Source organism: Panulirus ornatus, chromosome 72 (genome assembly GCF_036320965.1).
Source record: "Panulirus ornatus isolate Po-2019 chromosome 72, ASM3632096v1, whole genome shotgun sequence".
NCBI lineage: Eukaryota > Metazoa > Arthropoda > Malacostraca > Decapoda > Palinuridae > Panulirus > Panulirus ornatus.
Window position 1 is genome coordinate 13,276,621 of NC_092295.1, and position 26,341 is coordinate 13,302,961.

Sequence of the window (26,341 nt, forward strand, 5' to 3'; positions counted from 1 at the left end):
GACGTTTACAGCTACTTAAATTCAGAGGAGATAAATACTGAAGAAACGAGCACGATATACGATCCTTTAGCACAATGTACAAGACATTTTCTCAAACCATATTCAGGAGTCCAAATTCCATTCATACAAACTGGTCATAATGTCGTGATTATGGTGGGTTAAGTAACCGAATCCTTTGTTAAGTATATGGTACACGTGCGACCCTGAAGTAGTGCCACAATCTTCACTATCCACCGTCTTCTTAGGAAGGTCTGGGATACCGATTACCAAATGGTCAAGATAAATTAACTATGTTCGTCACGTTTATTAAAAATTAAATAACAGTTATTTACAACATCAAAAGCCCTATTTCATATTACTTTACTAATAAAACATCTGAAATAGATAACGAAACAACTGGGCTATAGTTTTAATGTAGAGAGTTGAAGGTCCAGATCCAAATGGTCATTTAGTACCTGCCATCTGAAAAGTAAAAGACCACATTAACCTTCAGTTGTATACTAGAATAAACTATCTATTATTTTTGAGTGGTTTTTAAATCTGTATCAAAATTTGGATTAGTTTCATAAATGGGAAAACAGACTTCAGCTATGTAAACCCAAACATGGACATCTTAATACACATCCACCTCTAAATTTTCAGTACCGACGCTGCCTTATTTACAGAAGCGAACCAGTCACCACCTGGAACACCAAATGTGTGGCAGCTTGGCTAGTCGAAACTAGTAATGCGATGTTATTTTCAGAGATGGGAGGGTAAGGATCATGAACGCTTGGTTCTAGAACTACACAACACTTTGTAGAGAAGTTGGCTGGAGAACCACGGACGGGATCTGGTATATTGAATTTCAAGAACCATACTAGAGTTATGATCAGTGGTAGCCTCTAGTATCTTTGACCAGAGAACGAGACATTACTGCACATTTATTTTTAGATGAAAGCAACTTTATGTTTGACTGATACCACAATGCATATTCATATCAATAGATACAAAACAACGAGCACTTCGACGAAAGCCAATGTAATTTGAATGAAAGCTAAACTAAGTACTCCGTATCCAACTACCCTGCAAGTATAGCCAATTTCCTGGTTCAGTAATCAGCCACATATAGGCAATATTTTCTTATGTAATTAGGATGTAGATATTCAGTTTTAAAACCCATGAATAATGACTATCACGATTGATGAAAAACTTGCAAGACTTGAGTGGACGAAGGCAAGAAATATATCCAAGAGAAATGTACTACATCGTACTGTTAAAGTTGTCACTGGTTACGTTACACTTACCAGGAAGACAGCAGAGGCATTCCTTGGTGTTACACAGATCAGTGACGGGATATTCGTCACTGCGACATGAATGGTCACATCGCCCTCCCTGGTAACTGCATTCTGGGCTGTCAAACCTGCAGTCAACAGGCTCTGTGGAAGAAAAGGTAGAATTTACCGTTATGGCTGCAAATATGAAAACCCCAGGTTGAGGGCTACACACTATCCTCTGACACACTTGGTAACAGGAGCTCCAGTAGTTAAATTGTGTAGTTTGATATTTGGTAAATCTAGTCAAGACATTCGTAAATTGTAAAAGATCTTAAAAAGTCAGACAGTACATTCGATACCATCAAAGTTCAGAGCGTTACAACTTGTTGTGTTGTATTCATAATGTTCAGTGGACTTGACACTGATAAGTTAAGCACTGCGATCTCCATTTCACAGGCATATTTGTATACAAGTTGTGGCCAATTTTTAATGTAACCTCACGAAAGACTAGACATTGCTTTCAACACACCGAGTCAGGGAGAACACACATCCTTACAGTTTCCAGAGTCATAATTTATTCCAACTGGAAAAATTGGGTATATTTTCACAAAACCTTATGCACGATCGTACATGTCAATATACTCTTGTTACTGGTGCGGTATTTGAACATTTTTTTGTATAAAAGCTGCAGATAACGACACGTGGGTGAGGAGGAAGGGAAACTTCTGCGACAAACTCACTATTATGCAATTGTCAGCCAGGGATACACAGGGGTCATTACGTGCCCCTCCTGCAGTTAGCTGCCTCTGGCTACTTAACCGATGGTCGAACTTTTGGTATGGTCGAGCGAGCCTTTTAGCAGAAAGGCACACGTTCAACGCGAGACCCCCCCCGTACGTCAGCAGACGTTCATAGTTGTATGAAAGAAAATTTTATGAAGATCCGAAATCCCTAATCCTTTTATTCTGCTCTTGAACTAAACCATCTAAAACTAGACTAGTTCACAGCATCTTACTATTTTGGTTATCGAATAGTTAGAAACTTATTGCCTGACAGTGGAATAACTGAATTAACCAAACCCGCTCAGGGTTCGAGTTCCCAAGCGTAGGAGTCTGCCCACAGTTAATGACTGTTCATCCTTATCCCCCGAAGTTTGGCAGAGGTTTAGGATTGGATTATATACACGTGACATAAGATCAAGATCGTCTACTGTTTACTCTGCAGCCATATGATGGCCCTAGATTGACACTAGTTAACCATAGCTTAGTAACCCAGATACGGCAGAAACTGCTCGAAACTAAGTTAAGATCAATGCTGGTTAGAGAAATTACCGTCAGGAAGTACAATCCATATTTAAAATTCGTGTACACTTTTCAACGTAGGTTTCAACTATCCAAACGCTTGTTACGAAAAGTTTTGAACGTGGCCACAAAACGGCTAACGCAACTTTCAAATTCATTTACGAACTTTTAAAGCCATGTTCATCGAAACCTAACCAGTTTAACGAGTACAGAAATATCACGATTTCTAATAATTGGTAGATATTCAAATATTCGCTCCAGATGAAAACTTACTTTGTACACAACACAAGCAGTCGTCAGTGTTGCATAGATGTCCGACAGATTTCTCATCACTACGACAGCTATCATCACAGCGACCATCTATCCTGGCGCACGCTCGGGTGTTTATATGGCACCGACTGCTCTCTGGAAGTAGAGTTAATAGAGGAAATTATCAAACTGAAACGCATGTCTTTTGGTTCTACGGTTTTTTTTACGCCTTAGAAATTATACCGCGAACTTCCGTAATTCTTTAGTACATCAGTCTGACCAGGCTTGAAATATTCGAAAGCTTGTTTACTCAAAGCAAATCAATCCACATTGTACAAATAAGTGAGCAAACTGCAAGAAGCCTATTGGCTTATGCTAGGCAGGTCCCGGTGTCCAACCGCCTGAATTCATAAACACATCAAATATTTGTTTAAAGCTACCTAAAGACTAAGTAGCTTCCACTAGCTGTGCTTGGCAGTGTTCTCCAATTCTCCTACCCTACTCCAAAATTTATATTTACCCTCTGACAATTTTTTCTAATCTAAATGCATTTCTTATCCGGTATCGCCAAGAACTTTATTCTTTTTACATCAAACTTCAATGATATTCCTTCTAGCTCAAGTACAATTCAGTCAACTTGACTCAACATGGTTTTCAATTCCAGTGATGGTTCTTGTAATTTCCTTTGTACTCTAAATCTATATCAACTGCATAGTATGGAGATCAAAACTGTACTGCACAATCTATGAGTCACCAATGCAAGATAGTTTCAATACTAGCAGTTTCATTGCTAACAGTCCTATTAATAAACCCTAACAGCCTTATTACACACTGTTGCCGCGGCTCAAGATCCTTGCTCAGCAGTACCACAAACTTTCACATTGTTTTACCAATGGTAATATTGTAGAGTTTGTAGTCAAGTGTTCCCGTCTTTACCCAAACCAAGTTCTTTTATCTATGATGAATTCTTTTCCATGTACCCGCCCATTGTGATAACCTATTAAGTCCCTCTGCAAAGTCAATTTTCATCAGAGTATTATGGTCACTATTTTTGTATGAGCAAATCTACTCATAGTCGCTGGTTATTCTCATATCCAAATCGTTTACGTATACAACGAACAAGAGCGGTCCCAAGACTGATCCCTGAGGAACACCACTGGCCACATTGCCCCAGTCTGGTGTAGCTCTGTTGATACATACCCTCTGTTGTCTGTCAGCGAGCCACGACCTAATCCAATTACGTGCACAACCCTTTCCCAATGATGCCGTGTGCCGGTATTTTTCTAAGCAGACGCCCACGAGGCACTATCAAAAGCCTTTAGTGTACGTATAGAATATAACACTTCCCTTGATCAATAGTTTCAAATCCTTTATTAAAGGAGAGAAGGTTACCGAGACTACTTCCCTTTTGTAAACCCATGTTGAGAATCTCTAACGAGATCATGATTCTCCAAGTGTTCCCGTATTTAGTTTGTTATGATGCTATAAATTTCCCTACAATAGATTTAAATCTGATAGATTTGAAAGTTCCTAGATCTTTACAAGGTGAAGGCTCCAGAGTCGAGACAAAAGCACGTAATTATGCAGGCGCAAAGCGTGAAGACTTTCCATCTGAATGAATTTGCAAGTTGAAACTTACCTGGAACACAACAGTTGTGTTACAACTTACCTGGAACACAACAGTTGTGTTACAACTTACCTGGAACACAACAGTTGTGTTACAACTTACCTGGAACACAACAGTTGTGTTACAACTTACCTGGAACACAACAGTTGTGTTACAACTTACCTGGAACACAACAGTTGTGTTACAACTTACCTGGAACACAACAGTTGTGTTACAACTTACCTGGAACACAACAGTTGTGTTACAACTTACCTGGAACACAACAGTTGTGTTACAACTTACCTGGAACACAACAGTTGTGTTACAACTTACCTGGAACACAACAGTTGTGTTACAACTTACCTGGAACACAACAGTTGTGTTACAACTTACCTGGAACACAACAGTTGTGTTACAACTTACCTGGAACACAACAGTTGTGTTACAACTTACCTGGAACACAACAGTTGTGTTACAACTTACCTGGAACACAACAGTTGTGTTACAACTTACCTGGAACACAACAGTTGTGTTACAACTTACCTGGAACACAACAGTTGTGTTACAACTTACCTGGAACACAACAGTTGTGTTACAACTTACCTGGAACACAACAGTTGTGTTACAACTTACCTGGAACACAACAGTTGTGTTACAACTTACCTGGAACACAACAGTTGTGTTACAACTTACCTGGAACACAACAGTTGTGTTACAACTTACCTGGAACACAACAGTTGTGTTACAACTTACCTGGAACACAACAGTTGTGTTACAACTTACCTGGAACACAACAGTTGTGTTACAACTTACCTGGAACACAACAGTTGTGTTACAACTTACCTGGAACACAACAGTTGTGTTACAACTTACCTGGAACACAACAGTTGTGTTACAACTTACCTGGAACACAACAGTTGTGTTACAACTTACCTGGAACACAACAGTTGTGTTACAACTTACCTGGAACACAACAGTTGTGTTACAACTTACCTGGAACACAACAGTTGTGTTACAACTTACCTGGAACACAACAGTTGTGTTACAACTTACCTGGAACACAACAGTTGTGTTACAACTTACCTGGAACACAACAGTTGTGTTACAACTTACCTGGAACACAACAGTTGTGTTACAACTTACCTGGAACACAACAGTTGTGTTACAACTTACCTGGAACACAACAGTTGTGTTACAACTTACCTGGAACACAACAGTTGTGTTACAACTTACCTGGAACACAACAGTTGTGTTACAACTTACCTGGAACACAACAGTTGTGTTACAACTTACCTGGAACACAACAGTTGTGTTACAACTTACCTGGAACACAACAGTTGTGTTACAACTTACCTGGAACACAACAGTTGTGTTACAACTTACCTGGAACACAACAGTTGTGTTACAACTTACCTGGAACACAACAGTTGTGTTACAACTTACCTGGAACACAACAGTTGTGTTACAACTTACCTGGAACACAACAGTTGTGTTACAACTTACCTGGAACACAACAGTTGTGTTACAACTTACCTGGAACACAACAGTTGTGTTACAACTTACCTGGAACACAACAGTTGTGTTACAACTTACCTGGAACACAACAGTTGTGTTACAACTTACCTGGAACACAACAGTTGTGTTACAACTTACCTGGAACACAACAGTTGTGTTACAACTTACCTGGAACACAACAGTTGTGTTACAACTTACCTGGAACACAACAGTTGTGTTACAACTTACCTGGAACACAACAGTTGTGTTACAACTTACCTGGAACACAACAGTTGTGTTACAACTTACCTGGAACACAACAGTTGTGTTACAACTTACCTGGAACACAACAGTTGTGTTACAACTTACCTGGAACACAACAGTTGTGTTACAACTTACCTGGAACACAACAGTTGTGTTACAACTTACCTGGAACACAACAGTTGTGTTACAACTTACCTGGAACACAACAGTTGTGTTACAACTTACCTGGAACACAACAGTTGTGTTACAACTTACCTGGAACACAACAGTTGTGTTACAACTTACCTGGAACACAACAGTTGTGTTACAACTTACCTGGAACACAACAGTTGTGTTACAACTTACCTGGAACACAACAGTTGTGTTACAACTTACCTGGAACACAACAGTTGTGTTACAACTTACCTGGAACACAACAGTTGTGTTACAACTTACCTGGAACACAACAGTTGTGTTACAACTTACCTGGAACACAACAGTTGTGTTACAACTTACCTGGAACACAACAGTTGTGTTACAACTTACCTGGAACACAACAGTTGTGTTACAACTTACCTGGAACACAACAGTTGTGTTACAACTTACCTGGAACACAACAGTTGTGTTACAACTTACCTGGAACACAACAGTTGTGTTACAACTTACCTGGAACACAACAGTTGTGTTACAACTTACCTGGAACACAACAGTTGTGTTACAACTTACCTGGAACACAACAGTTGTGTTACAACTTACCTGGAACACAACAGTTGTGTTACAACTTACCTGGAACACAACAGTTGTGTTACAACTTACCTGGAACACAACAGTTGTGTTACAACTTACCTGGAACACAACAGTTGTGTTACAACTTACCTGGAACACAACAGTTGTGTTACAACTTACCTGGAACACAACAGTTGTGTTACAACTTACCTGGAACACAACAGTTGTGTTACAACTTACCTGGAACACAACAGTTGTGTTACAACTTACCTGGAACACAACAGTTGTGTTACAACTTACCTGGAACACAACAGTTGTGTTACAACTTACCTGGAACACAACAGTTGTGTTACAACTTACCTGGAACACAACAGTTGTGTTACAACTTACCTGGAACACAACAGTTGTGTTACAACTTACCTGGAACACAACAGTTGTGTTACAACTTACCTGGAACACAACAGTTGTGTTACAACTTACCTGGAACACAACAGTTGTGTTACAACTTACCTGGAACACAACAGTTGTGTTACAACTTACCTGGAACACAACAGTTGTGTTACAACTTACCTGGAACACAACAGTTGTGTTACAACTTACCTGGAACACAACAGTTGTGTTACAACTTACCTGGAACACAACAGTTGTGTTACAACTTACCTGGAACACAACAGTTGTGTTACAACTTACCTGGAACACAACAGTTGTGTTACAACTTACCTGGAACACAACAGTTGTGTTACAACTTACCTGGAACACAACAGTTGTGTTACAACTTACCTGGAACACAACAGTTGTGTTACAACTTACCTGGAACACAACAGTTGTGTTACAACTTACCTGGAACACAACAGTTGTGTTACAACTTACCTGGAACACAACAGTTGTGTTACAACTTACCTGGAACACAACAGTTGTGTTACAACTTACCTGGAACACAACAGTTGTGTTACAACTTACCTGGAACACAACAGTTGTGTTACAACTTACCTGGAACACAACAGTTGTGTTACAACTTACCTGGAACACAACAGTTGTGTTACAACTTACCTGGAACACAACAGTTGTGTTACAACTTACCTGGAACACAACAGTTGTGTTACAACTTACCTGGAACACAACAGTTGTGTTACAACTTACCTGGAACACAACAGTTGTGTTACAACTTACCTGGAACACAACAGTTGTGTTACAACTTACCTGGAACACAACAGTTGTGTTACAACTTACCTGGAACACAACAGTTGTGTTACAACTTACCTGGAACACAACAGTTGTGTTACAACTTACCTGGAACACAACAGTTGTGTTACAACTTACCTGGAACACAACAGTTGTGTTACAACTTACCTGGAACACAACAGTTGTGTTACAACTTACCTGGAACACAACAGTTGTGTTACAACTTACCTGGAACACAACAGTTGTGTTACAACTTACCTGGAACACAACAGTTGTGTTACAACTTACCTGGAACACAACAGTTGTGTTACAACTTACCTGGAACACAACAGTTGTGTTACAACTTACCTGGAACACAACAGTTGTGTTACAACTTACCTGGAACACAACAGTTGTGTTACAACTTACCTGGAACACAACAGTTGTGTTACAACTTACCTGGAACACAACAGTTGTGTTACAACTTACCTGGAACACAACAGTTGTGTTACAACTTACCTGGAACACAACAGTTGTGTTACAACTTACCTGGAACACAACAGTTGTGTTACAACTTACCTGGAACACAACAGTTGTGTTACAACTTACCTGGAACACAACAGTTGTGTTACAACTTACCTGGAACACAACAGTTGTGTTACAACTTACCTGGAACACAACAGTTGTGTTACAACTTACCTGGAACACAACAGTTGTGTTACAACTTACCTGGAACACAACAGTTGTGTTACAACTTACCTGGAACACAACAGTTGTGTTACAACTTACCTGGAACACAACAGTTGTGTTACAACTTACCTGGAACACAACAGTTGTGTTACAACTTACCTGGAACACAACAGTTGTGTTACAACTTACCTGGAACACAACAGTTGTGTTACAACTTACCTGGAACACAACAGTTGTGTTACAACTTACCTGGAACACAACAGTTGTGTTACAACTTACCTGGAACACAACAGTTGTGTTACAACTTACCTGGAACACAACAGTTGTGTTACAACTTACCTGGAACACAACAGTTGTGTTACAACTTACCTGGAACACAACAGTTGTGTTACAACTTACCTGGAACACAACAGTTGTGTTACAACTTACCTGGAACACAACAGTTGTGTTACAACTTACCTGGAACACAACAGTTGTGTTACAACTTACCTGGAACACAACAGTTGTGTTACAACTTACCTGGAACACAACAGTTGTGTTACAACTTACCTGGAACACAACAGTTGTGTTACAACTTACCTGGAACACAACAGTTGTGTTACAACTTACCTGGAACACAACAGTTGTGTTACAACTTACCTGGAACACAACAGTTGTGTTACAACTTACCTGGAACACAACAGTTGTGTTACAACTTACCTGGAACACAACAGTTGTGTTACAACTTACCTGGAACACAACAGTTGTGTTACAACTTACCTGGAACACAACAGTTGTGTTACAACTTACCTGGAACACAACAGTTGTGTTACAACTTACCTGGAACACAACAGTTGTGTTACAACTTACCTGGAACACAACAGTTGTGTTACAACTTACCTGGAACACAACAGTTGTGTTACAACTTACCTGGAACACAACAGTTGTGTTACAACTTACCTGGAACACAACAGTTGTGTTACAACTTACCTGGAACACAACAGTTGTGTTACAACTTACCTGGAACACAACAGTTGTGTTACAACTTACCTGGAACACAACAGTTGTGTTACAACTTACCTGGAACACAACAGTTGTGTTACAACTTACCTGGAACACAACAGTTGTGTTACAACTTACCTGGAACACAACAGTTGTGTTACAACTTACCTGGAACACAACAGTTGTGTTACAACTTACCTGGAACACAACAGTTGTGTTACAACTTACCTGGAACACAACAGTTGTGTTACAACTTACCTGGAACACAACAGTTGTGTTACAACTTACCTGGAACACAACAGTTGTGTTACAACTTACCTGGAACACAACAGTTGTGTTACAACTTACCTGGAACACAACAGTTGTGTTACAACTTACCTGGAACACAACAGTTGTGTTACAACTTACCTGGAACACAACAGTTGTGTTACAACTTACCTGGAACACAACAGTTGTGTTACAACTTACCTGGAACACAACAGTTGTGTTACAACTTACCTGGAACACAACAGTTGTGTTACAACTTACCTGGAACACAACAGTTGTGTTACAACTTACCTGGAACACAACAGTTGTGTTACAACTTACCTGGAACACAACAGTTGTGTTACAACTTACCTGGAACACAACAGTTGTGTTACAACTTACCTGGAACACAACAGTTGTGTTACAACTTACCTGGAACACAACAGTTGTGTTACAACTTACCTGGAACACAACAGTTGTGTTACAACTTACCTGGAACACAACAGTTGTGTTACAACTTACCTGGAATACAACAGTTGTGTTACAACTCACCTGGAATACAACAGTTGTGTTACAACTTACCTGGAACACAACAGAGACAGTCTTGTTCATCACACACATCCTGTAGTGCTCCCTGATCCGCTGGGCACACATGTGAACATTGACCTCCAAGCAATAAGCAGTTCCTGTTCGTGTGGCAGAGTCCAGCACCTGGTAGACATTACACAAGATCAAATTTGACGATTTATTAACTTTAAATATTAACCGATTCAACTTAACTTTGCTACAGCCACGATTTCCTCATTGCTATACCGTTTGATAAAAGTAATTAGTCTCCTGGTACAGAAATAGTTTAAAGGTTTATTGACGAAAACTGCCAGCTTCTATATACTGAATGTTTGGGACATTTCAAACATTATCATTGAGATTTTTTCCAAACAAACTTAGAATATGATTAGTAGGTTAGACTATAGATGGCAGACAAAGCAATACTAGTATTTTTTTAATCAAGCTTAACATTAGGTTCTATAGTAAACCTCAAGAAATTCAAACAGTTTAATATTGATATTAAAGTATGCTAATGTGGAAACAAATCAAATCTCGGGCATTTGATCAGATCAATACATTTTGAAGGTTAGATTACATAAGTTTATTGGAGTTTTAGAGCTTTCAAGTTTCAATACAGAACTAGTATATTTGTATAGCCACATTCACAACCAAGATGCTTCAGTACATATCAAACGGGTACCAAAACTTATCAGATTGTAAATGTTTTACAAGCCGTGTTCGTTAAGGTAGTTGCAAGTTTAAATTATCAAGATACTGCAAGTTTTGGACAATGGGGTACTTGCGTAAACATGACCATTTCAAAAAAATGCCGAAGCAGTGTAGATGGAACAAGAGGAAACTACAGATTGAGAAAGTTATCTTTGGTAAGGATTCAAGTTCGAATCATTTGTTAGATTACATTGCCTACAACAATGATTGCCGAGTGCTGGAGGGAAGATTGGTAATCTAGGTGACCGGACTGAAGTCTATTTACATCAAGTACAGCATAATGTCCAACATAAGAGATTTAGGAAACTAATTTTAAACATAGGCGATCGTCAGTGTTACAAGATGCCTCTAATTTTCACTACAAGTATGACAGCGACCATCTACGTTATGGTAGGCACGGGTCTCGACCTGCACGACTCCACAATTGTAGTAAAAAAATGCATCATGTAAGAGTCAATACCTAGGAATTGATTTAAGACTAATTTGCATTTCTTTCCAACGATGAGAAACCTCAAAACTATAAAATCATTTCCTTATCGGGGAAAATGTTAGAAGACCTCAGTGATACGCCTTAGTCATGTTCACTTCCCTTAATTACCCGTCGGATCCAGTAATTGTCCATTACCAGAGGCGACGCCTCGCCAGATAACAACCTCACCTGGAACACAGCAGACACAGCCCTCTGTGCCACACACACCTTCGAGCGGGTTCTCGTCTCTGCTACATTCATGTTTACAGAAACCATTCAACACGTCGCACAATCTGCTAGGATGGCATGGGAGAGGCCCTGGCAAGATGGAAAACAAGAACTCCATAAAATATACATCACTGGAGAACATACGACACCAAGTCGTTCTCTTTCATCAGAAGGAATTCTTATATTCCACATACAAGGTTAACAATGACTACGGCACTTACAAGATACTTTTTTAAATCCAAAATATATTTTAAAATTTTTGTAGACGATCTCCAGCGATTATTCAACTGAAAACCCTATTTGAATGTAGGCAGTTTAAGATGTGGGGGGAAGTTGCCTTTATAGTGCGTTATGAACCTGGATTATTGAGAAATGGTAATTATTCGTATTAAAGTTGTAATCTGGATGTACACTAAAAACTTCCACATCCAATGTTATACAGTTTGGTACACATCCTTGGAGAGAGTCATCACCAGGAAAACATAAGCGATCATTTATCGTAATATATCTTGTCCAGATCAGAACTTGACGCTTATAATATACAACATACCCAAGTATCACATTGATCATTTCCAGTTTCTCATCAATAGTTCATGTTAACATTCTAACATGCTAATTGTGATCTGTACGTTTCCTATATGGCATGTACCAATTGGCACGATATAAAGGAATACTTGATTCTTCAACACCCATGTACATTACGAAACCCAGACAGAAGCAATATATCAAACATTACAAAGAACGAAAGTTATGATATAGCAAATTATAATTAAAGACTTGAAGGAAAGGTCAGTAGTATATCAAGCTGGACTCTCTTCTCTACTTCATTTAAAGATCAGATTTTAGAAATCAAATGAACTAAAAACGAGCTTTTGATATACCAACAACCAGAACCTTGACACTTACTCTCAATACAACAGACGCAGTTGTCTGTGCTACACAGATGATGGACAGGATCTTCATGATTGAGACACGACACGTCGCACCGACCCTCTATGTTGCGACACTCGTTGGATTGGAACTTGCATGGGTTAAATTCTGAAATATATCGTTCATTTTGAAAGATCGGTTATTGAATTTAAATATTTTCATTGTAACAAGATAAACGTCTGCGGGTAACTATGTTGTAACGTCTTACAATCCAATGTGGGAAGTAACCTGCATAATGTCTCACGACCCCCATATAGCACTTTTTTAATTGTAGCCTGTTCAGCGATGTTGATTGATCGAAAATACAAATCTACTTTAAAGCTAAAAGTTCCAATGTTCTGCAGACGTTGTTCTACAGTTGAACAGTCGAGAAACTTACGTGGAACACAACAGATGCAGTTGCTTGTGGCACACACACCGTGGACAGGTTCCTCACCCCTAGTGCAGCTGTCTCCACCACACTGGCCACCCAACTGATTACACTCCCTCGTGTTGGTGCAGGAGTCTCGCTCTGTATACGAGAAATCATTGCTCATATGTTTGGGTCTTACATGAAAATCTAAATTTATCACAAGATTCAAAGTTAACTAAAGATACGACTGTACAGAACAGCAATAAAGTCTTAGGTGGATAAAATTACATCTTATGAATTTGATTTCACACAGTGGCATCTTCATCTACTGGTCATATTAACTAGACCATCTGTCAGAGCAACAAATTATTTACATTTTCCAAGTATTTGTATTTCAAGTTACATTTGTTAACCGGGTTTCCTTGTCTTAATTTATAGATTTCAAGAGTCAGCATAGAAAATCAAAGACCAGTTCATGTTAAAAAGATTCCTGGCTATTATAGTTTACGGTTTTACAAACAAAATGCAGAAGTAAAAATATTTGTTCAGTAAGCGAAGAATTGTCCAGAGTAAACATACTAATCACAACAGTTAATTGCCTAATAATGGTTATATCGTACACCAGAAATGAAAGTTTTCTGGACGTTATTTAATTTCCATTTTCTTATCATTTGTACATTGCTTTAATTCTAAATCTGATGAAGTGTACTGATGACTTTATCATCTATAGTTAACCTTATTAGGACGATTTGGATGAAATTAAAGTGGATCGCGAGATATTGTAGATCATTGGTGCTATGGACACTATGACCACGAGATGGTAGAAGCAAGTGTTAAGATATTCAGCAGTTTTTATGCTGCAAGAGACTTTGAGCGAGAGGAAGTGTTAAATGAAGAAAATCTAATGGACAAATCTTGCTACGAGTTAAGAATCCAAATGTCCAACCAAAAATTCTGGGAAATTGAATACGAAGTTGAAAATTCACTTTTAGATATATTGAACAGACAGCAACATTGAAATTAATATCCGCAGGTCTTTGTATGATGTAGATGTTATCAATGTTCAAGAACCAGTCTTTGTATGGTGTAGATGTTATCAATGTTCAAGAACCAAACTTTTAAGGTTAAACTTCCTATCATACTAGTTCACACAAGACGAAGTGAACTGCCTGTGTACGCGTTAACAACGCGTCATTTCCTATGTACAGCCTGCCTGATCATGGGATAAAAACCAGTTTAAATACAAGATGTAAACCCACTTGGAACACAACAGAAGCAGTTGCCAGACTCGCACACATGCAGGAGGGCGTGTTCGTCATCATTACATTTCACATCACATCGACCACCTCTGATAATGCACTCTGGCGAGTTCACTACACACCCACTAGACTCTGCAGGAACAAGTGATTGTGTAACAGTTTCTTCAAATTCTTGTCGCTTATTACTCTAACAACATGTATAGAAATGGAATTAAGAGAACATGTAGGCAGGACAGATGCTGTAGGAGATTTAAGATTTTAAACCAGCTCTGATGAATTTCCATAGCGTTTTCAAATTATTGGATTAAGTCAGAGGATCAAATTATTGGATTACGTCATACAGAGGATCAAATTATTGGATTACGTCATACAGAGGATCAAATTATTGGATTACGTCATACGGGAGGCACACAGATGTAAACATGCCGTGATGGGCGGCTGGCGAGGTGTATGATGACACGTCTGGAGGAAAGCAAGATTTGTATCGGAACTGAGGAAGAATGGCTAGTGTTTAGATGAATTTCAGAAACTACGGAATCCAGGATTTTATCCTGAACCTGGATAATGAACTATGTCGAGTGTAATTAAAAAATCCCAAGTCATTAAAGCAGTGTTTCCGTGGTATGCCAAATATGGTGTAAAGGGTAGAGTTTCTATTAAGTGAAAATTGTCCATGAGTAGGTGTATGGGCAGTCCCTGTTGTGAAGGTACTAAAACTGCTAGCAAGCAAGGTGTAGAACAAGACTTAAGATTACAGATTAGCGACAAGATGTGAATGTTTTTGAAGGAAGCGAAAAAATATAATTCGAGCAATAGTTTTTGAAGCAAGCGTAAAGAGAATTTGAGCAGTAACGAGTAAAGCAGATGACTTGTGGTAGTCGTCAAAGATGGTATTTTGTAGTAACGTCAAGATACCGAGGTCGTCAGATCCGGTGTGTTATGACGTAGTGGCATACCGGGTCATGGCGACAGATATTGTGGAAAGTTAAGGTCGCGTCACAAACTTAAGCAGAGGGGATGGATTGAACACGCGAAGGAATATCTCTAGATCATTTATGATTTTCAATCTATTCATGGCGCAAGAAGATGTACTGGAGGCTTGGCTGGGTAGTGGCAGATGCCAAGAACGAACGAGAATGGTCGAATTAAGAGAGTTTACACCTGGCAAGTTGTGTGGGAGGAGTGGCGATTGAGAAGGAGACAGCATCTGATCCAACAGTTTCAGATGTGGAGGAGTAGAAGAGACGTTTGCCTCAGACTGCCAGAAATACCGACACGATCATGTTGATAAATACAATGTGGAGGGTGCTAGAGATATGGTGTGGGAGTTAACTATATTCTTCGTCGAGTAAAACGGGGGAGAATGACGAGAGTCGCCTCAGGCTAAGGTTAGTTATGCGACGTCATCATTGTTTACATCAAAACAGACGAGGTAGCGGGGAAGCTGGTGTCTTAAGATTGAACAGTCTACAACATGACATGAGAGAGGATGCCTGGGGTGTGTATAATGGTAGATCTGTCAAGATTTAGAGTTTTCCTTACGCCAATCAAAGAAAGTGGGGTAATGCTGGAAATTATACAAGAGAAGCGTTTAAAGTGAAAGGATCATGAGCGAGAGACTGGAGTTATAGAAGCTTGAAGTACACATCAAAGCCACATCTTACGTGGTAAACACGAGGGGGAGGAGCTGCTGTGTGAACTGGGAATTTTAAGTGATCAAGGAAACCATAGAACTTGCGAGATTCACCAGTGGATTGTAGAGTGTGGGGCTTGGTTTAGGACCATCGTACACGACATTTAAGAGTGTATGAACAAAGTTACCTCAATGACAATGGTAACCAAAATACCAAAATTCAGACCATGATAGTGGGTTTAACAGATCCAAGTTGTCAAATTCAAAAGTCAAACTTACTTGGAATACAACAAAAACAGTTGCCAGAGCTACATAGGTGCCTGAAGGAGTGTTCATCACTACGACATTGCACATCACAGTAGCCACCTCTAATAATGCACTCTCGAGAGTTCAGTGTACACTCTTCAGAATCTGAAACATCAAGTTTTATTTGATAGTAACAAGGCTATAGGTAATTACATGTACGATCGTTATATTTCATGCCTAATTAAGGTGATTAGAGTTTGATACAGTGATACCACCATTAGTATCAATACAGTGGGTTATGGTCAGGTCGAGAGACCAGCATCATACTGACCAGGAACACAACAGAAGCAGTTGTTGGTCAGACACACACCAGGGACTGGGTGTTCACCTCTGCCACACCGGTCCAAACACTTGCCACTCAGCTGTCGACATGCTCCAGTGTTCTGGCATGGACGGTTAACTGTTGGTAGACATTTAAGATACATTATACAATCTTGTGTATATACATACAATATTCGCTTCAATAATTCTAAATACAGTACCTTGAATTTCATCTATTTTTTTTTTTTTTTTTTTTTTGCCTTGTCGCCGTCTCCCGCGTTTGCGAGGTAGCGCAAGGAAACAGACGAAAGAAACGGCCCAACCCACCCCCATACACATGTATATACATACGTCCACACACCCAAATATACATACCTACACAGCTTTCCATGGTTTACCCCAGACGCTTCACATGTCTTGATTCAATCCACTGACAGCACGTCAACCCGGTATACCACATCGATCCAATTCACTATTCCTTGCCCTCCTTTCACCCTCCTGCATGTTCAGGCCCCGATCACAAAATCTTTTTCACTCCATCTTTCCACCTCCAATTTGGTCTCCCTCTTCTCCTCGTTCCCTCCACCTTCGACACATATATCCTCTTGGTCAATCTTTCCTCACTCATTCTCTCCATGTGACCAAACCATTTCAAAACACCCTCTTTTGCTCTTAACCACGCTTTTTATTTCCACACATCTCTCTTACCCTTACGTTGCTTACTCGATCAAACCACCTCACACCACACATTGTCCTCAAACATCTCATTTCCAGCACATTCATCCTCCTGCGCACAACTCTATCCATAGTCCACGCCTCGCAGCCATACAACATTGATGGAACCACTATTCCTTCAAACATACCCATTTTTGCTTTTCGAGATAATGTTCTCTACTTCCACACATTCTTCAAGGCTCTCAGAATTTTCGCCCCCTCCCCCACCCTATGATCCACTTCCGCGGTTCCATCCGCTGCCAGATCCACTCCCAGATATCTAAAACACTTTACTTCCTCCAGTTTTTCTCCATTCAAGCTCACCTCCTAATTGACTTGACCCTCAACCCTACTGTACCTAACAACCTTGCTCTTGTTCACATTTACTCTTAACTTTCTTTCACACACTTTACCAAACTCAGTCACCAGCTTCTGCAGTTTCTCACATGAATCAGCCACCAGCGCTGTATCATCAGCGAACAACAACTGACTCACTTCCCAAGCTCTCTCATCCCCAACAGACTTCATACTTGCCACTCTTTCCAAAACTCTTGCATTCACCTCCCTAACAACCCCATCCATAAACAAATTAAACAACCATGGAGATATCACACACCCCTGCCGCAAACCTACATTCACTGAGAACCAATCACTTTCCTCACTGTCCATAATTTTAGACGACTTAGAATTTGTGGGATAAAGTTTCAATGAAAATCTATAGCGAGGACATGTTGCTGTAGACATTATGTAGATCAAAAACCTCAGATGTCAAACATTTCCCAAATTCATCCTCCTGAAGTTTCAAAATTAAAATGATTTACATAGAAAATGAATCCAAGTTAAAGTGTTTATGGAACGTCATGCTGACATTGATAGATCAAACAAAATCCTTACGATTATTCAAGCCAGCTGAACATTGGTGTATGTTAAAACCTTGATGGAAGTTTTAATATCAGTCGACCGTAATTACTAGAATATATATTGGTACATCTGCTCATCCCTGATCAGTGGTTCGTTTCTGCTACTATTTTCTTTTCATTCAGAAAAACGTTCTGAAACTTTTACTCCCAATATAGAAAACCTTCCAAAGGTCAGACTACAAATGTTGCACATCACTACAATATCTTAGTACTCTAAGCATTCTGTTCCACAACAAGTTACCCAATAAACAAAGTCTTGTAGAAATCACTTTTATAAATTGTCAATTATCAGTTTTGTCATTGTATTTAACAGCAATCCATTACCACTTAACTCGCATTAATCAATCCAAGTTTACACACAAGACCATCATGATTGGTCAGACAAGAGGACATAATTGTACCTGTGATACACTGTTTACCACATCCAGCCACCAGGCAACACTGGTCTCCCGCGGGGCATTCTTCATCTCTCTGACATTGGTCGTGGTGGAGGCCAACACAGTCACGACTCAAACTGGACGGATCTGGACACTCCTCTCTGGAATTACAGGCATTATGATCGACATTTTGTATTTGTAAAAAGGAACGTATTGACCTTGAAGATTTTGAAAGGTTATTTTTAAAATAAGATAACCAAATTGTTACCGATTATACTGAATCTACGTTACGTTTTGATTTAGTTTCGTTAGCACATTGAAGGAATTAACAAACTTTAGTTGAAACAAGGAAAAAACGTTAGAGTAAAAGAATCTAGACTTTGAAAGTATTGATAAAATCCACGCAAGATGCATTAGTTAATGCAAATTTAGTGAAGTGTATGGACAGTTCATAGACAAGTCTGGTGGGCAATATTAAGCGAACTTTTAACTAACAATAGTAAAAGACTTCCCATTTGATCTTTACGTTTTCCGTGAAGTAAATTGCAAAATAAGATTACAATGCAAAAAGTTTAGAGTACTAGGATGTGTGCAAATCCGTAACTTCTTACATGAAAGTTCCTATTTAGTTTCGACCTGCCATAACCAAATGGCCGGACGATTAGACAAGTACATTCTTCTTCATGTGAACCTGGAGGAGTACTTACCGGCAAGTCCAAGTGTGACAACATTCTCCAGGCCTGACCCTCAGATGGCAGTTAAGGCCTGGGGGAGGTGGTGGAGGTAAACAAGCTATATGTACAGTCTCTATCCCGTCTCTGGTACACAGGTGGTCCTTGCAAGGATCAGTTGGGTCCTTCCATTCCTCTCCAATCCTACGTTCTACTCCCTGGTCGTCAATACACAACCTGGCAACAATTATACGAAACATTCATACGAGAATCAGGTTGCTGAAGATTATAGGAGTTGTATGTATAATGTTATGATACATTAAACTATAGTTATGACATCTAAGTTTTAACAAACAAGGCCACAGAACTTGTTATCTTAAAAAGTAATCCTTTCAAAAATAAAAGTTTTAATGTAAACAGACGTTTTTCCTAGTCATTTAAAGTAATTTTGCCAAATTACCCAATTTTAAGTTTATTACTTTAAATAAAAGTTTCTCAAGGACTTGGGTTGCTTAGTTGATTCTGGTAGTTTTTATACATGTAGCTTTGTCAGTTTGGCCAAATCTTCGTAGATTGCTACAGCAAGAAATCATCCGGTTGGCTAATGAAATTAGAAGTGTTCATCAACATTAGCCTTAATGTAAACTACCCCTTCACTAAACGTAGTCTGAAGTTAAAATAAAGATCTGGAAGTGGGACAGTTTCCTTACTGGCATCTCCATACGTAGCAGCAATCTTCCTGGACCAGTCTACATCCACGGTGAGGTTGAGATGTGAGCAGAGGACACTCTACACGAGAGCTCTTGATGCCATCTTTGGTGCACTGTGAGTGTATGCAGGGATCGTCCTGGTCCTCCCACCACTCTCCAACCTCATGATGTACTCCATTGTCGTCCACACAACCTCTGGAAATTTTATTTGGATGAAGAGGAAGCTGGAATATCACCGTTGACGACCCACAAACTTACATTATTAGCGTTAAGATTCGAAATTTTGGATCAAAGAATAATACTCGACCGTAAAGACTGGATTTGTTTCCCCCGAGAGCTTATACAAGGTTTGCTGTCTGCTATGTTGCATGTCAGCTATTCGTAACAGTACACAGACCACATAGCAATATCCAGGACAGCTAGGAAGGTTTTTAGAACCAAATTGGTTTCCTTCCAATCTCGTCGATGTGATTAGACTCTCTAGGTTGTGTCACACGTGTTGGTGACCCTTCACTATGCTGTTCATCTGTCATAGTAAATACCTGGTTCAGACCAACGTACAGATTGACGTACACAGAATCTGGATTTGTTATTTCAATTAGTTATATAGTTTATAACATTTACTGGAATACACAATCCTGTACTGGGCTTGAATGATTCTCTATCATACAGCAGTTTGACGTTAGGTTAGCACACAAGTCTACCAGATCTGTTCCCCTCAAACATTTATCAAATACAAGTTAATCTTTCCACCGCAATGCAAGTAGGAAGTCAGAAGACTGGCGCATGTGTTTGCAGTTCTGTATAGTCTATACTATCTGCCAGTCGCTTACTAGTCTAAACAGCAAACTAAACTTAGCCTGACCAGCATCATGGCACACGCAGCTTTTAGTACACATTCCCCTCATCCAGATGGTTCAGTACTCACGTGCAGCTCCAGGTTTGGCAGCAGTTCTCGGTCACCAGCTGGCAGGACCTGTGAGGACGAGGGTCAAGAGGTGGACAGAAGACTTCCGTTTTCTCAATACCAACTTGTAGACACCTGTAGTGTGTGCATGGGTGTGTTGGATCAGTCCACTCCTCTCCCACGTTGTGGTGTGATCCTACGTCGTCGATACAACCCGGACATTGCCACCTCTGGCAGCAGTTGTCCACGATGAGTTCACATGGTGGATGAGGGCGAGGAAGGAGTCCAGGACAAACTCTACGAGACCTTTCTATGATGTCATCACGTGTACAATGGTTGTGTATACAAGGGTTCAGCGGGTCGTACCATTCTTCACCAACCTTACGGTATACACCCTGCTCGTCAACACAACCCCTGGTAACGAAAATAGAAATATATTAAGAGTTGGAACTATCCACTTCAGATTTTTCGATATTTCCTGCGCATGTTAAAAACCCATTCATTAATAGTATTGTCTACGACCATATTCTACCCGCTCACATAGGACCTTCCTGATCGTATATTGCAAGAATGTTTTCACCAATGACTGCTTTGTTAACCTTTCCAATTCATATCAAATAGAAAGTCAAGGCAAAGCCATTATAAAGCAGTTACTCATCAAATCCAAGAAATTTAACAAGTCACTGCGAGTTACGTGCGAAGTTTTGTTCACAAACTGAGAAGTTACTTTAAGTAAAAACACTACGAAATGTTCCATTATCTTTTTACAGTAAAACTATCTTTCATGTTCTTAGAATTGAACATTCAAGCTATAAACTTAGTCACAAGACATCGCCTTTTCCGAATGTGGAAGACATATAATGAAGGAATCTGGCAGGTACGAGGAGGAGGTTACCAGAATAATATATCCAAGTTACTCACGAGCAGTGCCACGTCTGGCAACAGTTGTGTATTACAACTCTACATCCAATATGAGGCTGAGGCTCCAGGTGTGGACAGCGTGTGTGGGGCTGCCTCTCGATGCCGTCTGGTGTACACAAGTAACGTATACAAGGATCTGTTGGGTCAGTCCAGGTCTGCCCGACCTCATGATGCTCTCCTTGATCGTCAACACAACCGCTGTGGACATGGCATGGGTTATGCTCACTAATGGTGGTCCAGACATGGCATGGGTCATGGTCACTAATGGTGGTCTAGAGAACAGATCAGTTTTCGTCCAAGGCAAAATTCTAGTAACAGCTATATGGGATCAGGACCGAGGAATTGCTCTGCTTCTGTCATGATGTCTAAGACTACTGTCATGAACAATCTAGCTTCAGAAAGAAGGCTACTCTATACGATTCTCATGTAAACCACACCATGTTAGATTCACACGAGGATGTTCAGCAAGTGAGCAATACTCACTAGAATCTCTGTTAGGAAGAACCAGTCAGTACTCACGAACAAGTCCAGGTGTGGCAGCAGTCGTGTGTGATGACCGTGCACCCAGGGTGAGGACGAGGGGGCAGGTGTGGACAGTCTACAGGCGATCGTCTGAATGCCAGATCTTGTACACAGGTGACGGAGGCACGGGTCCCTCTGATCCACCCATGTGTCTCCATGTTGCCGCTCCCTACCTTGCTCGTCTACACAGCCACTGTGGACGAAGCCAAACCTTCAGCTTGTGGAACGTTTTATCCTCAAGTCTTACGCAACAGTTCATAAATCTGGTGTACACAGTCTTCATATTAAACCACTGCAGTACATAACCTAAACTTCCCTAGTACCAAAGGTTTTCAAGTAAATTTTTTTAAATCACAGTACTTTCAAGTTACAAAGTCAAGAGCCTTTGTATGTGGTAAACACTCACGTGCATTGCCAGACTTGGCAGCAATCTTGCGTCACAGTTCGGCATCCCAGGTGAGGGCGAGGGGCAAGGGGAGGACAATACACTTCAGTCTTCTCGATGCCAACTTGTAAACACTTGTATTGAGTACATGGCTCACTTGGATGTACCCACTGTTCTCCCAGGTGACGGTGCACACCATCATCGTCAACACAGCCACTGCCAGCACAAACCACCACACACATTGATGCCACAAAATACAATCGGGATGTGACAAAACTCATGGTTCAGTTGAATTATGAGCAAAATGAAACCGGTGTACTGCGTGTGGAATGGGTTAGAAGGATCTTTAATGAATGGTACAAACTAAACTGTTCCATTAATCAATTTTAGGATAAAGTGTGTACCTATGGATGCCATTAAGCTTTTCCACTAATGTATCCATCACCTATCTTAGTGGAGGTGGGGAAGGGGTGGCATTTCGTGCGTGGTGGGGTGGTAACGGGAAGAGAAGGCAGCAAGTATGAATCATGTACATGTCTATGCATTTACAAGTATACGTCGAAATGTATAGGCATGTATATGTGCGTGTGTGGACGTGTATGTATGTACACGTGTATGGGTTGGGCCATTTTTTTCTGTCTCATTGCGCTACCTAGCTATCGAGGAGACTTGACAAAGTATAATATATATGAAATATAAAAACTTCGGAAGATACATTGCATTTTTGATCCGTTTAAGTTCCCGGGCAAGAATCTTAATAAAAACCTTAGAGATTTTAAGTTGTATGGCCAGTTTGAAACTGAACAGTTAGATTTTCGTAATTTTGCCAATTTTTGTATTATAGATAATCAAAGGTCTGTCGCCAATTCTATTTAGAATTTCCTAAAGCTGCAAGATCCCGGAAATGTTTGTTGAAACAGTATCAAAGTTCATAGAATTTATAAAATAGCGATGATTAGCAAAACTTACAACTTTGAATCAAATGTCAAAACTACATTTTCATAAAGGATGAAAAACTTGAAAATTCTGAAATTTGCAAATTTAGTTAACTGGCCAAGATGAAATTTACATTGGTCGTAAAATGGGTAAGAGATAATATTACTCCACGTGTAAAAGAAACAATCCATGTTCATTGAAATGTATTACACTTAATGCAGTGAACCAGTCAGGTTACAGTGGCTGCATCAATACTCACGGACATTCCCACATCTGGCAACAGTTGTCGAAGATAAGTTCGCATTCTGGACGAGGTTTTGGGCCAAGTGTTGGACACTCTTTGCTGGACTTTCTAATGCCATTTTGTGTACACTGCAGATGTGTGCAGTGATCTCCAGGTTCGTACCAGTCTTCACCTACCTTGCGGTGGACACCCTGGTCGTCAACACAGCCTCTGTCAACACGAAATGGTATAAATTGCCTAACAATTCCGACAAATAAGACTTACTTGTGGAACACGAAAGATCTTTCAAGTTTCAGAAGTTTGTATATACGAGAATTTTTTAATCCGGTGTTCCACTATCAGTATTGATCTTGGAACAAACTTATTACTTATGGTCTACATTTAGATTTGTAGTTTATGTACCTACTTTCTCCTGAAACTAATCTAAAATAAAGATATTCAATTCCATAAAGTATTTAGATATGAGCGATCACATAGCACGTCACACGAGACGTTGTGTTGGGGTGACAATATTCTGTAGATGTTAAGGTTTTATGTCAACTCACGATAGATTTCCGCATTGCAATAAGGAAGTAGACTGGATCAGCTACCAATATTTTGTAGTCTAGTGGTCAAGAATCGTTGTACCTGGATGACCCACTTCAACATTAATGTTTAATGAACATTTCTTTCCAAGAAAACTTTTGGAAAAGTTTGGCCAAGCAATTTCCTGCTAACCTCAGCGAACATGGCTTAAAAGTTGCAATAGCCATATCTGGGCGAAAAGTTTATACGGGTTATATTGCTTAAGAGTTTCAAGATTACAAGTATATGTCAAGGTTTATATTTTCCTCAAAGTTCCTCATTTTACGAAACACGAAATAAAGGAACAATTTCTCTTACGTCGGGTTCCCTCATGTTTTCAGATCAATATTTCTACTGCAGATATTAGCATGTAGTTTCCACATTAAAGTCCACATGGATTACGTCAAAAAGTTGCAATTGTAATACTTTAATGTGCTGGTTCGTATATTTACATAATCTAACTAGAATAGCCGATAACTTGCATAAAAGATTCTATTCTAAAGAGATTCAAGAACATACTTACGAACAATACCAGATCTCGCAACAATCTTCCTCTATTTTCTTACAGCCAACATGAGGTCGAGGGCCGACAGGTGGACAATGTCGACCAGGTTGTTCTTCAGTACCATCTTGTGTACACAAGTAACGTATGCAGGGATCCCTGGGGTCTACCCACGTCTCTCCAACAGGATGGTGAAGACCTTGCTGGTCCACACAGCCACTACAAGTTTAGGTACATTACAATGTGTTAAACATTTAGTGTTACTGTAGAAAATAGCAATATTCACTTCAATAGCGCCTCCACCCATCTAACCATTTACAGCATATTCAAGTAGAATTTTAAGTTCCATGGTGATATTTCCGTTCAGTAACCAAGAACTATAGTTTTAAAAATATAAGATAAAGTTACAAATATTTGGCAAGTTGTTAATGAAGTTAGATTCAAACTAAATGCTCTAAATTTATGATCAGTAAATCCAATGGGTCAATATTGGGTATTAAGGTAGGAATACTAAAGTTTAAGTCGGTCATTTCTTGGCAATTTCAGAGTGAAGAACTTGTCAAGTAGCTATGATAATCACCAGTCTTAAATTTTTTATTTTATGGTTAAACAATCATAATGTACTACAGTTTGATTTTTAAAGCAAAGGATTGAAACTTTGCATTTTACACAAATCAAATTTTTGAAGCTTTGCCTTTCATACATTCTTTACGTTGCACAATTACGATGTGCATAGAGAGTGTATGTGGTCTTTGAATTATCTTTAACAACTAAATGTTGACGGCCCTTATCACCTTGACAATCGATAGGTCTAAAACCATCAGATTACCAGGAATCACCGAGGTGGTCAAGTGTTTCTACTCACGTGCAGTGCCAGATCGTACAACAGTCTTGCTCCACAGTTTTACATCCTGGATGTGGTCGAGGCCCAACAGATGGACAGTGTCGACCAGGAAGATTCTCAATACCATCTTGTGTACACAAGTAACGTATGCAGGGATCCCTGGGGTCTACCCACGTCTCTCCAACATCATGGTGGACTCCTTGCTGGTCTACACAACCCCTGCAAGTTGCAATTAATCTTAATTAGCATTCAAAGGGTTTTAGTATATTTCACATGTGTGACAAATCTTTGCAAAACTTTTACCCTTCATTTCATCAGGTTGTGAACGGAACTCTAAAGTAGTTAACAGATGCACAAATTTGTCCCGTTTACATGTAATTAAATACAAGATGCAGAATTGATGCAATCTTACGTGGTGGTTTGCACATGTACGATGCATTAAACATTAATAGAGA

General features: G+C 39.7%; 1 protein-coding gene across 1 annotated transcript in view; it reads right to left on the reverse strand.

The window, feature by feature from the left end:
* Positions 1-289: 289 nt before the first annotated feature.
* LOC139748020 (uncharacterized) overlaps positions 290-26,341 on the reverse strand; it is a 44,472-nt gene continuing 18,420 nt past the window's right edge. The window contains exons 9-22 of the mRNA XM_071660562.1: positions 20,990-21,382; positions 20,062-20,256; positions 19,388-19,588; positions 18,705-18,841; positions 16,680-16,808; positions 16,382-16,513; positions 14,470-14,601; positions 13,238-13,369; positions 12,835-12,966; positions 11,890-12,018; positions 10,536-10,664; positions 2,831-2,962; positions 1,287-1,418; positions 290-462 (exon numbers count right to left, since the gene is read on the reverse strand). Coding sequence (XP_071516663.1) covers positions 449-462; positions 1,287-1,418; positions 2,831-2,962; positions 10,536-10,664; positions 11,890-12,018; positions 12,835-12,966; positions 13,238-13,369; positions 14,470-14,601; positions 16,382-16,513; positions 16,680-16,808; positions 18,705-18,841; positions 19,388-19,588; positions 20,062-20,256; positions 20,990-21,382 — 2,119 coding nt within the window. The 3' untranslated portion in view covers positions 290-448. The remainder of the gene's footprint in view (positions 463-1,286; positions 1,419-2,830; positions 2,963-10,535; positions 10,665-11,889; positions 12,019-12,834; positions 12,967-13,237; positions 13,370-14,469; positions 14,602-16,381; positions 16,514-16,679; positions 16,809-18,704; positions 18,842-19,387; positions 19,589-20,061; positions 20,257-20,989; positions 21,383-26,341) is intronic.